Genomic DNA, 15531 nt, shown 5'->3' with positions numbered 1-15531 from the left:
TGCAAATCATCTGGGCCCAGAGAGCCAAGCGGAGTGGGGTTTTTTTATGTCCTGCTTCAGAGTGAGTGTAAACAATTGCATATTAAAATCATGTGTGTTTTTTCCTATTTCTGTGAAAAAGCACAATTACTAGGTATGTAGCTAGTCTTGTTTTCTAGCACTTTGAATCTGGACAGAGGCCACAGTACTTCTTTGACCTTAGGTACCAGGCCTAGGTCTTACATCATTAATGGAAAATGTACCCCTGTGATTCCACCTGCTAATCTTTGATTTCAGGCAATTGCAATTGAAAGCGTTTAAAGATTATCTTCGAGGAGAAGGCAGTTTGGGTTAGATATTTTTACTGTCAAGGGAGGAGATAAATGTTTGGAAGCCACTGTAGGATTCTTGCCCCTCTGGCCACTGGACAGGGGACTTTGTATTTTACTTTCCAGCCCAATAGCTGCTGGTCACTCAGCAATATAATGGTATCAGAGGAAACTGCCTGCCCTCTCATTTCCAGGGTGATTTAAATTATCTTTGCTGCTGTTGATGCCTGGGAAGAACATTGTACTGTTCAAAGGGAATAGTTGGCTCAGAATGAAAGTATGAGTGGAAGCTCTAAAAGTCAGCCAGCTTGAACCAGTTAATATCCTGGATCACTGCTTCAATGAGAGGAGGACCTCATGATATTTCAGGGGGAAAAGTACATTACTTTCTTTCATTCGAGCATTCGGCTTGGTTTTTAATTGCAGAATTCTGCAATGAGTCACACAAATCGCAACAGCAAGCAAAATGTAACAGCAATTTGGGTAGCACCACCAGGCACAGGAAATGTACAATTCAGGTACGTTTTTGATTCCTAATATACTAACATTTCATAAAGAAATTAATTTTCAGAAGGAATAAAATCTGTTAGATTTTGCAAAGGACTTATCCTTAGCAATATTGTAATGACAGTGATTTGAGATTTTCCCATAATTTTTAGTACCTCCCTGGCCTTTGTTTCATTTCTAATACTTTTAAGATATGCTGGCAAGATGAGGTGTCATGTTTAGTTTTGTCTTATCATAAGTAGTTACTGAACAGTGCTTTCCCAAACAATGGACACCCGTAAGGTTAAATCCCACTTCCATCTCTAAAGGTAAATGCCTTTATCTATTTGAAAAAGTCAGGATTGATTACTGCCAGCAAGATGTCTGATATATTTAGAAACGTTACTGGTGCCTTATCAGAACATTTCCCAAAATAATGCCTCAAAACGATGCGTGTGGTGTTTGTTTTGTTTCTAGAGCAACTGTTGTTCAGAATTTGAGTGTTTTCTGGGCTGATGTCAGAAGTCAAACTCTTGTGTCTTCCAGCTCCCCCATTGACTCAGTAAGTTGTTTCATTTTGATATGATTGTGAATATATTGTTTCACAAATATACATAATAGTGAGTCGAATGAATTTGGGGCAATTTTTCCAGGAAACTTTTGGTGAGAGGTTTATTAGAGCTAAACTCCTAAGATTATTATGTTTTCTAATCAAATGAACTAAATTTAAACTTAGATGTTTAATTTGCTTTTAGTCCATTTTAAATACCTTTATGATAGTGATGGTGATTTCACTTAATTGTAAATATAACTATTGTAGCTGTTGCCTCTTGGGCAAAATCTGCAATAGCTGGTCTTAGAATAGCAAAGAAGGGGAATAGAAAAGATGTTGTAGGCCAGGATTGAGGTGATTTGATAGAACTACACGGGGAAAGATTGTATAGCCTCTGTCTGAACCAGACCTGTCTTAAACCAATGGAATTAGCTTTTCATGTACAGAAACCCTCCTGTCTATCCTCATGGCATTCCTTCAGATTTCTGTTGCTGTCACAGTACACCTGCCTAAGAGTGGCACAGATGGTATTTCCAGGGAAAGTACCCTAGAGGGTCTATTCTTTAAACTGCTGCCTTAATACTCAGATCTGATGTGCGGAACCTCCAGACCATTTCTACCAATGCCATCCATTCAGTGTGGAACTAGATCAGTGGGCCCTGCTAAAGACTCTTCTGTCTCTTCTCTCTCTCTAATCCTCAGAAGGCAATCAAACATACAGGACCTAGTGTGACCATATAGTCACACTATTTGAATTTTAAAGCTTCAAGTTATTTGTCTCCATTGCTTTTTTTTTTCTAGTGCAGCATGTCCTGGGTCATTGTGAAGGGAGGGGTTTGCATCTCACCACTGATATGTGGACCGCGGTTCAGGCCACTGACTACATGTTAGCAGCAGCAGCGCAGGCAACAGGTCTGCCCTCAGTCAGCAGCATACCTCACTGTCGGGGCGTGAGTTTGGACAGCCCCACACTTGCAGGGACATGGAGAACCTGTGTGGTCTCTCAGAGGAGTGGCTAAGGCCCTTTGCTCTCTCTGCTGAGGTTGTGGCAGCAAACAGTGAATTAAATATCGCAAAGGCAGTGCATGATTGTGGTTTCCAGCGTGTTTCTTGCCTTGCTCTCTGCCTCAGTCTGGTTTGTAAGGGAATTTCTGAAACGGGATGCCCAGTCCAGGGATTGCTCTCAACAACCAGGAAGATCTGCAGCCATATCAGCCGATTCTGAGCAGTGTGCCGCAGCCTTACACAGCCGCAGGCTCACTCTTTCTGCCAGGCCACCAGACGAAGCAGGAGGTGGTGACCAGATGGAATTCCATCTTTTACCTGCTGGAACGTCTGTATGGGCGGAGAGAAAAGCTGTGCTAAAGGTGGGGAGTCATCACAGTCTGGGAGCAGCTGCTTTGGTAAGACCGTGCTTCAAGTGGCCTGGCTCAATTTGTATTTACTTATTTATTTTTGGCCAAGGCACTGATCCCTGGTGACCTCCCCTGATCTTTAAGCACTGAGAAGCTGTGCAAGTGTTGTACATCCATGGGCCCACACAAGCACAGACAGACATCAGCTTCCACTTGTCACCCTTCCACTGACTGCTCTAGAAGCTAATCAACATCCAGTGGCATTTTGGTGAGGCTCTAAAGCTGGTCAGAGGGAGTGATATGGGAATGAGCCAAGAAATTTCCTTGCTCTGCCTGCTGGAGAGAAAACTGACTCATGGAGAACCTCTTCCATCAACAGAGCGACAGGGGAGTTGTGCTGTCTGCTCTTCTGGGTAATTGCCATCTCCAACCCATCAGGGAGAAGAAGCACTATTTGATGGCAACATGTCTCAACCCCTGATTGAAAGCACCATGGCTTCCTCCATCTCAGATAAAAGGGAGGCTGAGGCAGCCATACCCTACTTTAAAAATCATCTGGGAAGCATGAGGGCTGAAGTCATTGCTTGTGGCTCTCCAAAACGTGGGCCACAGCATCATCCCCACCAGGAGGCTCAGACACTCTTCACTGCCAGCAGTGAAGAGGGATGTGCAACCAGAATTGCATCCGCTGGCTGTTGCCCACCTCTCCTATCCACCATCATGCTGGCATTTGGAGCGCCTCTTTAGTGCACCGGGCAGTACAGTTTCTGACAGGTACACGTCTCTCCACAGGGAAGGAGGAGAGACTATCATTCATCCAAGTGAATAGAAACTGGCTTCCCCAGAAGCACACCCTGATGGGAAGATCCTGAGACCATAGCAGGAGAGGAGGAGAACCCTGCTGAGAGCCTAGCCTCTTATTTGTGTCTAGACCCAAACCCTTCCCTTGTGAAATGATGCAAGTGGAGGGACTTACTTCAGTGTCCATGTTGGGACTTGCAGAATGGGCACATAACAGCACAGTCAGACACCAGTCCCGGTACCATCATGTGGAATGTCATTTATTTTATATACTGCATCCTCATACAGAAAGAGAAAGGGACCAGCCTGCCAGCTGTACATATAGAGGAATGAGAGACAGATTGTATCAAGAGCCTCAGGGAAGTGTGCTTGCAGAGCACCTGCTGTCAGTGATGCTGGAACAGTTTTTGGAGTAGGGGTGCTGAGCTGCACCCCTCTTACCCCTGTCTGTGCCCCTTGAGCTGGGGCCGGGAGCAGAGATGCAGACAGAGGTAAGGTGACGGAGGCTGGGGCCACAGCTGGGGGGTGGGGTGCGGAGCCCTAGGCATGGGGCCAGTAGCCAGGACCCCGGGACTGGCGGCCAGGACCCCAGGCATGGTGCCAGTGGCTGTCTGGGACCCTGGAGCCAGTGGATGGGACCCTGCATGCGGGCCAGCGGCCGGGACCCTGGGGCCAGCAGCAGAGTTCCTGGGTGCAGGACCTGTGGCCAAGTGGGACCCCGGGGTCTGCGGCCAAGCGGGACCCAAGGCCAGCAGCAGAGCCCCCGAGCAGCAGCGGGGCTGGCGACTGGGATCCTGGGTGGCAGGGGTGCAGGGCCAGTAGCTGGGACACCGGGCGCAAAACCTGGGGGTGCTGCAGCAACCCCCTGCACCCTTACTTCCCGCGCCTATGCCTGCTGTACCTCTCTGATCGTCTTCCTTTGTTATACAGTTTACGGGAAATTTTAAAAATACCTTTTTGGGGGTTTGGGGTGGTGTGTGAGCGCAAACTCCTTTTCCTCCACTTTACATTATTTAAAAAACAAAGTGAATGTGAAAACCACACAGGGGTGGGGTCCCACTAGATTAGATTTGTTAATTAGTCAGCAACAAGTCAGCACTTTTTTTTTTCTTTTTTTTTTTAATTTCTCTCACACCTGCTCTGGCTCTGGTTTCAGTGTAGAAATCCCAGAGTAGGTGGGTGAAGTGTACTGGGAGGATTTTCTATCACCTGTCTGAGGCCATGATCGATAGTAGAATTTATGGTTAAATTTCCCATTTGTTGTTTTAGAAATCAATTTCCTTAATAAAACAAAAGTGTGTTTAAAATGAGAGGTTGGCTCCAGAATTGTTTCATTAAGTTGTTTTTAGGAGCATAATGAAGGAGTGGTGATCAGGGATTGGGAACACCCGCCCTCACGCTCCAAAGCAGGAGGAAAAGACTCTAAGCAAAGTGTAGCGGTTGTGAGTGTCAGTAATATCACACGCGCAATGCAAGTGAATACTGTATGCAGTCAGGAGTCAGCAGCGGTATCACAGAGTGTTAGGGAGCAGGAAAGAGGCCCCTGCAAGGGGCTAAATGAGCCATGTGGCAGCAGTGTTTATGCATGGAGGCCACACAGAGCTGTAAGGTGTGTGGCTAAGAGCCATTTTTATGCTCTGGTAAGGGAGGGCAATTATGTTGGGGAAGGTGTTCTAGGCCCCGTGTTGCCAACTCTCATGATTTTGTCATGAGTCCCATGATAATTGTTTTCTTTAAAGCTCCAGTTCTAACGATTTTAACCTTCATTAGAAAAAGTAAGCTTCCAGCTCTTGGCTCTGGAGAAATGTGATCCCAGTGTACCCTAAAGACTCAAAAAGCAGAAGGAAAATAAAGAACTCAGAATCTATCATTGTTTATGTAATCTCCTGATTTTAAAGCCAATCTCATGATTTTTGGTGAGCCTGAATCATGGCTTTTGGACATTTGGGGTTGGCAATGCTGCTGCTAGGCCCCAAAGAGCAGACAAATAGAACTAACGTGAATATTCACATTATCATTGAACAACTTTTTATGTTTATACTTTTTAAAATAAGAAATAAAAATTAAGGGAGGGGAGAACCATCTCTCCTGGATCCATTAGCCTTCCTCCTTTAAAGGAGGACTAGAACCATCCCCTTCTACTAGGACAGAGGGTAGATGGGTTCCAGAAGATGGAGCTTGGCTTAACAGCCAGTCTGTAGGCTCTGCCTTCTATTTCAGGAACCCCTTCCATCCTGCAGGCATTGGGCATGGAGGTGCTGTTGGGTTACGGATAGAATGTAGGAACCTGTGAAGGAGCAATCATCTCCCATCAGGCATGTCTCCAGGTAGCAGTTAAGGGAACATCCTGTAGATGCAGGACAGCTGCAAATATCCAATAAGCAGTGGCAGACCAACTGGCAGCATCTCTGAACACGGTGTGGTGGGGTAGCTGGTGCCGTGGCTACCTCTATAAAATGCCACAGAGGCCCTATGATGAAGACATCAAGGCAAATAAAGACTGCCTGAAAACAAGTCTTGCTGGGGCAAGTGGAGTTCGGTAGGCAGCTCACCTAGGAGCAGGGAAACTCCAGTTTCAAACCAAGCGTGTCAGGCTTGAACAGCCAACCTGGAAAGCTTGTCCAATAGATATGGTCACACCAACCCTCAATAAAGAAGTGGCAAGGAAGAAGAAGAGGATAAAAAAGAGGAAAATGTTCCAAACAGCTGCAGAGTTGCTGGCCATCCAAAAGCCAGCATCTCCCCAGAGTTACAACAACAAAATATCTGAGATAAACAGTTACTCCCTATTCTAAGCATAGGGAGATATGGTGGTATCAAATGTTCTTTAAGGTGGCAACAGTTCTACATATAGATCTACCTATTTTATTTCTCCTAACAGGTGAAGAGTTGAAAGTGAAGTTTTGTTTTGGTAAATAGGAGACCGTAGCTCCATTTAGATAATATTGCCTAATTAATATTGGTAAATTTAACTTACAATCTAATAGTTTTTCATGCTGTTGTAAATTACAGACCTCTGGACGTAAAGGCTGTGGCACACAGAAGTTCTGTTTCAGCAGTCCCACTGGGTGTAGTCTGGATGATCCAAACTGTTATTTCATGTCTTCTGAGTCACTAGGTGGTGATGCTTTTAAATTTGAAATGAGCGGCTTTTCTGATGGATATATAGCCATTGGGTTTTCTGATGATACACAAATGGTAAGATACTATCACTGAATACACTATTGGAACAAGAACAAAGTTCTGTTTTGCGAACTGCGGAAACTTGACAATGAACTATTCAGTGATTACAGTAGAGAGACAGGGGAGACCTGTAGAGCAGGACAGTTCCATTATTTTTAGCAAACCTAGTAAGAGTGTTGATTATTCACAGATTCCAAGGACAGAATGGACATATCTGATCATCTCTTCTGACCTCCTGTATAACACAGGCCATAAGAACTTCCTTAAATTAATTCCTAGAGCATACCGTTTAGAAAAACATCACATCTTGATTTAAAAGAATGATGAAGGATCCAACATGACACTTGGGAAATTGTTCCAGTGGTTAGTTAACCTAAAATTTACACTTTATTTCCAGTCTCAATTTGTCTAGCTTCAACTTCCAGCCATTGGATTGTGTCAGACTGATAGACCTATAATTACTGGGGTTATACTATTTACCCTTTTTAAATATTGGCACAACACCAGATTTCTTCCAGTCTTCTGGAACTTCCCAGTGATCCAAGACTTACTGAAAATCAACATTAATGGTCCAGCAAGGTTCTCATCCAACTCTTTTAAAACTCTTGGGTGTTAGTTATCTGGGCATGCTGATTTTTAAATGTTTAACTTTAGTAGCTGCTGTTTAGCATCCTCCTTAGATATCAATGGAATGGAAAGAGTTATTGTTATCATTATCTAATATAACTGCATGATCTATTCTTTCCCCAAATACAGAACAGAAATGTTTATTGAACACTTCTGCCTTTTCTGCATTATTAATGATAACTCTACCATTTCCATCTAGCAATGGGCAAATATCGTTAGGGTTCTTTTTGTTCCTAATTCACTTACGAAACACCTTATTATCCTTCATTCTACTGGCTACCTATTTCTGTGTCCCTTTTTCCCTTTTCAGTGTTCTATAATTCCTTGCTTCTGATTTATATTCATTACTATCAAATTCCCCTTTCTTCCTTTTGTTATAGATCTTATAGCTGACTTCGCTTCACCTCTAAACAAGACAATTTCCAATTATCATTTACCTTTTTCTGTTAACATTCTTCCTCCTAGCTGATTTGGCCCATAATTGCTTTCAACTTTGTGAAATTGGCCTTTTTAAAGTACCAAGTATATATATTATTGGTCTGTACTTTATTCTTTTTGCATATTATTAATGTAATCAACTTATGATCACTTGTACCGATGCTACCATTAATTTTTAATTCTGTGATCAGTTCCTCTTTGTGTCATTGTAAGGTCTAGTATAGAATTCCCCCATGTTGGATGCATCACTTTTTTTTGAGTTAGGAAATTATCTATAATATTTCAAAATTCTAAGAAATCATGAGGCATCATAGCACATTACCTGAATAGCAAACGCTGTTATAATATTACAGTTCTGTGCACCGCAGAGACAAATTCCAGTTAATTGGCATTGTTTATGAGATTTCATTTTTCTTGATATTTTTTCAGCTCCATAGTTATATTTCCGTCACCCGATTCAGCACTTACACTCTGAAGTCAATTTGAATGGGGTATCAGTCTGAGTCAATACAGAATTTGGCCTTTATACGTAACTGGTATCTGACTATTAGGGAACTTGATTGCCACTGTGCTTGTTGTGTGCTGATATGGCACGACATCCTTTAAGTAATACATCCCAATAATCTTTTTCTTTTCTTTTTTTGTTAAAGTATAGTGTTATGGACATCTGCAACTCAAATCGCTGCCGGACAAGATTCTCAAAAATAGGAATCTAAAGTTATGCTCCTAAATAAGACTCCAGTTTAGCAAAGCACACAAGTTAACATGCTCAAGTGTTTTGCTAAATCATGTTCTGAGTAGACAAATTTTCAGAAATTCTGAGCTGTCTCCCATTGAATTCATTGTGTGCTTGGTCATTTATATAAGTACCAACATATGGATTTAGGAACCTAACTTTATGCTCTCATGGTTTAAAATCTGGCCTTGATCAATACATTGCATTTTTAACACAGACATGTGAAAAGTGGTGGAAAAAAATCTAAAAACATCTTTTAGGCATTTTTTCCCCCAAATGAAAAGCTGATGATGTAGATCCTCCAGGTACACTGACTGACTTTAGTTACAGTGATCTTTTAAAGCACAGGTGCCTTAGATTGGAATGAAAAGTTATTTGTAAAAGGAGATCTTTGTTGCAGTGGCTTCTTTAGAGCCAGAGTGGAAAAAAGGCTTGTGTGATGAGAGTGGCACATGTTATACACATGCTCTAACTATTGCTCCTTTGCAAGAAACTGAATGGAAGATTATATTTAAGGTGCAAAGCGACTGGACATTATGCCAGTTGTCTCTAATGTAGAGATACCCTCAAATATCAGTAGGGTTTTGATTTTATTATTATTATGGTGCTCAGTTCTGTAGTCTTGGTGCACCTGAAACTCCCATCAAAGTTTGTGTGAGATTTCCCTGTGTAAGATCTGCATGCAGCTTTACTCAGTCACCACTGACCTGGGCAAAACTCTGCTTTTCCAGGGGAATGACGACATTTATATCTGTGGTAAGAATGCAATAGGACAAATAGAAGTTCAACGTGCCTTTTCAACTGGACGAACTATTCCCAACATTTTGTCTCTGGTAATTTAATTCCAGATTATGTTGTATGTATGTGTAGAATAACGCTGTTTCATATTTTTTAGTGTTGCATGCGTTTTATTCCAGAGTTGTTGCTGAGCTACAGTATCAGTGCTGAATTCCAGACAGGATGATAAGATCACCAAACTGTGAACTATAGTATTGAAAGCTAGCGGTATAATTTTGCTCTGAACAGAGTTTATCCCTTAAAATTGATTTGGACCATCTACATATTTTCATTCACATTAGCTTTTCTCCTGGCTCTGCTCTGATTTGGTATTAGCAAAGACTAATAGCTAGACAGAGACCAAGATAGACAGGAGAGGGGAAAAAAGTGGATCAGCCACTGATTTATGCAGTAAAACTTAAATCAAGTAATATGCTGCTAAACATTTAACCAATCAAAAATGTAAGCCTCGTAAACAGAACCATGTTGTTTATGCCTCCTGCAGCAGTATGGGAAAAAATACAGTTTAAAAAAAATTAAGACAAGAAAATAAATGTTGGTTTTATTTTTTAAGTACTTATACCAGAAAAAAAATTATTAGCAAAGGAATAATCAATAGATCTTCTGGAATATGCTACATCAGAGATTTCCTGCTTTTGTATATCAGTTATGAATATCTGCTATTACCTATACCCTAGTTGACCCCACTGATTTCATTCTAGTTACTCCTAATTTACATTGATATGAGTGTCCCGGGGAATGAGACCCTAAGCCAATGGTGGGCAGGCTGCATGTGGCCCATCAGGCTAATCCACTAGCAGGCCATGAGACAGTTTGTTTACATTGACTGTCCGCAGGCATAGCCGCCCACAGCTCCCATTGGCCACGGTTCGCCAGTCCCAACGAATGGGAGCTGCGGGAAGCAGTGGCCAGGACGTCCCTGCGGCCCGCGTCACTTCCCACAGCTCCCATTGGCCGGGACTGGTGAACCACGGCCACTGGGAGCTGCAGGTGGCCATGCCTGCGGATGGTCAATGTAAACAAAGTGTCTTGCTGCCCACAGTGGATTACCCTGATGGGCCACGTGCGAACCACAGGTTGCCCACCATTGCCCTAAGCTCTGATGTCATAGTTAACACACTGGGGAAGAGCAATATACATATTTTATTTGTGTCAAGTTAAAGAAATGACAGATTTTAACTAAATGATCATATAGTTTTCGGTCTAACCATGCACACATTTATGCATGTGAATACCTGCTCACGTGAGGAATCCCATATTCACATGGGTATTTCTAATGAAGAGAATGGGATTTCTCCCTTGACTAAAATTTCTCAGGTGCATGTTTACAGAATCAGGCCCTTATTGAGCACTAGTAAAGAAAAACTAAAAACCCGGCATTGCTGAATCACTGTTTACTTAAAGTTGTAACGTGGTGCAAATCCATAAATGACTCTTTACTAATAGCCCATAATTTTGTAATGCTATTTCTGCTGAACAATTTATAAATTCTATCATTTGTTTATTGCTGTATGATGAATGTTCTATGTAATAATAATTACAGATATTCTGGTTTTAGGGTGATGTTCAGAGCATAATGACTTCCTTTAACAATGGAATCATCAACTGCTCTTTCATTACAAGAAATCCCATATTGACTCAGTCAAAAGCTGCCAGCAATTTGTGCTTCATATTTCTGGCTCAGGGACCATCATCAGCTGGTGAGTGTTACTGTATCATGCAAGGTCCAAATGGAAGAGTAACAATTGCGGAAGTGTGCACACATATACATACATACATACGCACACGCACATACACATATATATTTTGTGGAGGAGAGGAGGCACAGAGAATGAGAGGTTTGAAATGTGAGCAGGATAACAGATCTTTTATGGTCTGAGAAGATAACATGCTGACGTGATGGCAGTAGCTTGATCATGTGAAGCTTACGCTATTGGAAAGAAATATATTCTCAGTGTATTTGTGTTTTTTTATTATTGCTTGTAAAAGAGCAGCACAAAGAGGCTCCCTCCGAGATCAGGGCCCCATGACAATAGGCATTGTACAGACAGTCTCTGCATCAAAGAGCTTACGGTCTAAATCAGGGATCAGCAACCTTTCAGAAATGGTGTGCCGAGTTTTCATTTATTCACTCTAATTTAAGGTTTCGCCTGCCAGTAATACATTTTAACGTTTTTAGAAGGTCTCTTTCTATAAGTCTATAATATATAACTAAACTATTGTTGTATGTAAAGTAAATAAGGTTTTTAAAATATGTAAGAAGGTTCATTTAAAATTAAATTAAAATGCAGAGCCCCCCCGGACCAGTGGCCAGGGCCCGGGCAGTATGAGTGCCACTGAAAATCAGCTCACATGCTGCCTTTGGTACGCGTGCCATAGGTTGCTTACCCATGGTCTAAATAAACAAGACAGAGGGTGGGAGAGGAAGTAGAATTTGGTGGCTTACCCAAGGTCACACAGGTTTCAGAGTGGTAGCCTTTTTAGTCTGTATCAGGAAAAAGAATGAGGAGTACTTGTGGCACCTTAGAGACTAACAAATTTATTTGAGCATAAGCTTTTGTGGGCTAAAACCCATTGCATGCATCCGATGAAGTGGGTTTTAGCCCATGAAAGCTTATGCTCAAATAAATTTGTTAGTCTCTAAGGTGCCACAAGTACTCCTCATTCTTTTTCCAAGGTCACACAGGAAATCAGTGGCACAGCTAGGAATCAAACCCAGGACTCTTGAGTCCCATTCCAGGGGCGTACATACTGAGTCATGCTACTGGGTTAAAATATGTACAAAAATATAAAGAAATATTGGCCCAACCCTTTCCTACACTCCAGTGACTTTGTGCCACTCAGGCAATGCAAAGCAATTGGAAGGCTGGCTTAGCTGGCTCCACTCAGCAATCCTCTTGGGTACAGGAAAATCCATTGGTGGGTTAGAGCTCCCATAGTGACTCTATGCTCCCTTCCTCTTTAACCCTTGGCATGTAGGGGTCATGGCTGGGGAAAGGAGCCCTGCACTTCTATTATCCCAGCTATTAGAACGTCCCTTTTAGACCATGCACAGGTAGGTGTAGCTTAAAAAGGGCTCAGAGGCTGCCATGTTGAGGGGACAATGGCACTAGGACAGGACAGAAATAGGGGGTGTAAAGGAGGCTTTAAGGCACCGATTTTGTGCCCACCTTCCTGAACTGTGCTAAATACTGGCATGGTTCAGGATTTGGCTCATTCTGTTGCTATCATGACTAACGCAGCCTATTAAAATATTTGTGCTGAGGATTGGGGAAAGGTTTGTTGCAGTCTGTATAAGCTTTGCCACTGTGCACTTATCTATTTGGTGCAGTGATGTGCACTTCAGGGGATGTGATTTCTAAAGCATACTAATGTGTTGCACACTCACTTGTCTGTGTAGACCCTGCTGGTGTGCACTAAAAGTTTCCTAATGCACTTTAACATAGTGCTGTTTGAAACACTACTACATCAAAGTGCCCTAGGGAACATTCAGTGCACAATAGCAGGGACTACATGGACAAATTAATGCCCAACACATTAGTGTGCTTCAGTAATCACACCCCTGTAGTGCACATTACCCCACCATGTAGACACACCCTAAGATTCCAACTCTGCAGGTGAATCAGCCAACATGGATCCTTTTGCCTTCCTGTAGTTCTATTAAATCTCTCATTTTTGTATTAAAATAAAAAGTAATTTTGTAGTTAAATCCCAAGAAACAGTGACAAATTAGAACAAATGACATTGCGTTTGCGGAAGAAACTGTGACTCCAAAAGATCACTACAGACATTTATTTGGCCACCCTAAATCAACTTTAAATCCAGTCCAAAGTACTTTAGTTTGAATATGAATTTAGGGTCTGATCCTGCAGTGTGGCCAGTGCCCTAGTCTACAATGTTTTTTTTCAGGGGTTCAGCACCTCTGAAAATTAAGCTATTTGTTTAATTCCATAAATATGGATTTAGAAGCCTAACTTTAAGCATCCAAGTTTGTAAATGTTGGTCTAAGCGTTCTATATGCAAAGAACAAATGATAAAATGGTTAACAATTCTGATAGCATGGGCTACATGTTCTGCAAATGCCAGAGATGATAAGTGTATGAATAATATTTATTATTTGGAAGTAGCAAATCTGAGGTGAACCCGTAGACATGAAACTGATTTCTGGCTCTCCTAGCATTCTGTGGACAAACATTCAAAAGAAAATCTAAACCTGAAACAAAAAGCCTCATCTTGAGGGATTTGTTGGAGGAGACATGCCAAAATAAAAATATTAAGCTGCTGTTGTGACACACATTCTTGGTTCCTAGGATGTGCCAGCATGCATTCAGGCAAATTCAATACTTACTGCTTACTCTTGGCCAGTGAATAACCTTTTTATTTCTTCATTTGTTTTAAAGAGCCCAATAGCTTGAATAATGGTTGCTTAATGTTTGCAGGACAGATACAGAAGCATCTTAGGACACCTTTTATCACTCCTCAGAAAGTGAACATTTCAAGCTATGAAGCAGTAGGTGGCACCAGTTCTACACCTTCTATTATTAAGGCTCACGGTAAGAATATTTTAAAGAAAGTAACTGGATGAATCAATTATCCATCCCTTCCTTGTAAGGGGGAAAGTGTATGTTTTTATAGATATGCTCACACTCACATCCTTTCCTATGAAATAAGGCTCCTATTTCTAGTCCTGCAGATTCAAATCATATTGGACTTTAAAGTCTTTTTTTTATGTGTAGAAAATCGGTCACTGGTGCTGGACTGAATTTTACCTATTTTAGAGGGATGGAGTGGGAGAAGGAGGACAAGGTCATGCCTGACTAATCTAATCGCCTTCTATGATGAGATTACTGGTTCTGTGGATGAAGGGAAAGCAATGGATGTATTGTTTCTTGACTTTAGCAAAGCTTTTGACACGGTCTCCCACAGTATTCTTGTCAGCAAGTTAAAGAAGTATGGGCTGGATGAATGCACTATAAGGTGGGTAGAAAGTTGGCTAGATTGTCGGGCTCAACGGGTAGTGATCAATGGCTCCATGTCTAGTTGGCAGCCGGTGTCAAGTGGAGTGCCCCAGGGGTCGGTCCTGGGGCCGGTTTTGTTCAATATCTTCATAAATGATCTGGAGGATGGTGTGGATTGCACTCTCAGCAAATTTGCGGAGTATACTAAACTGGGAGGAGTGGTAGATACGCTGGAGGGCAGGGATAGGATACAGAGGGACCTAGACAAATTAGAGGATTGGGTCAAAAGAAATCTGATGAGGTTCAATAAGGATAAGTGCAGGGTCCTACACTTAGGACGGAAGAACCCAATGCACAGCTACAGACTAGGGTCCGAATGGCTAGGGAGCAGTTCTGCGAAAAAGGACCTAGAGGTGACAGTGGATGAGAAGCTGGATATGAGTCAGCAGTGTGCCCTTGTTGCCAAGAAGGCCAATGGCATTTTGGGATGTATAAGTAGGGGCATAGCGAGCAGATCGAGGGACGTGATCGTCCCCCTCTATTCGACATTGGTGAGGCCTCATCTGGAGTACTGTGTCAAGTTTTGGGCCCCACACTACAAGAAGGATGTGGGTAAATTGGAGAGAGTCCAGCGAAGGGCAACAGAAATGATTAGGGGTATGGAACACATGACTTATGAGGAGAGGCTGAGGGAACTGGGATTGTTTAGTCTGCAGAAGAGAAGAATGAGGGGGGATTTGATAGCTGCTTTCAACTACCTGAGAGGTGGTTCCAGAGAGGATGGTTCTAGACTATTCTCAGTGGTAGAAGAGGACAGGACAAGGAGTAATGGTCTCAAGTTGCAGTGGGGGAGGTTTAGGTTGGATATTAGGAAAAACTTTTTCACTAGGAGGGTGGTGAAACACTGGAATGCGTTACCTAGGGAGGTGGTAGAATCTCCTTCCTTAGAAGTTTAAGTTCAGGCTTGACAAAGCCCTGGCTGGGATGATTTAATTGGGGATTGGTCCTGCTTTGAGCAGGGGGTTGGACTAGCTGACCTCCTGAGGTCCCTTCCAACCCTGATATTCTATGATTCTATGATGAAACAGCTGCCATTTTTTAAAGTTGCTCAGTGGATTGGACTGCTAGAATAAGTTCTAGAGTAGATGGATTACTGAGTTGGGCGGAAGAGGGTAGGAGAGGAAGCCAAAGCTGCACAATGCATTTATTTATTATATTGTTCTGCAACTGAGCATATGATTCTCTAATTTATCACATGGGTATTTATCTCCACATGTCTGGGGGGGGG

The 15531-nt window shown here is 42.4% G+C and overlaps 1 protein-coding gene across 5 annotated transcripts in view; it reads left to right on the top strand.

The window, feature by feature from the left end:
* Positions 1-15531, top strand: part of LOC125641589 (putative ferric-chelate reductase 1) — a 40572-nt gene that overhangs the window by 9981 nt on the left and 15060 nt on the right. For all 5 annotated transcript variants that reach the window (XR_007358094.2, XR_007358095.2, XM_048861775.2 and 2 more), the window contains exons 4-9: positions 735-826; positions 1272-1356; positions 6516-6701; positions 9219-9320; positions 10844-10985; positions 13725-13838. Coding sequence is in view for 3 of the 5 variants with exons in the window: in XM_048861775.2 (XP_048717732.1) it covers positions 735-826; positions 1272-1356; positions 6516-6701; positions 9219-9320; positions 10844-10985; positions 13725-13838 (721 nt within the window). In the remaining 2 variants the exon portion in view is untranslated. The remainder of the gene's footprint in view (positions 1-734; positions 827-1271; positions 1357-6515; positions 6702-9218; positions 9321-10843; positions 10986-13724; positions 13839-15531) is intronic.

The sequence above is a fragment of the Caretta caretta genome, chromosome 8 (assembly GCF_965140235.1).
Source record: "Caretta caretta isolate rCarCar2 chromosome 8, rCarCar1.hap1, whole genome shotgun sequence".
Lineage (NCBI taxonomy): Eukaryota > Metazoa > Chordata > Testudines > Cheloniidae > Caretta > Caretta caretta.
Note: the sequence above shows the minus strand (reverse complement) of the source record. Positions and strands in the feature narration are given on the sequence as shown.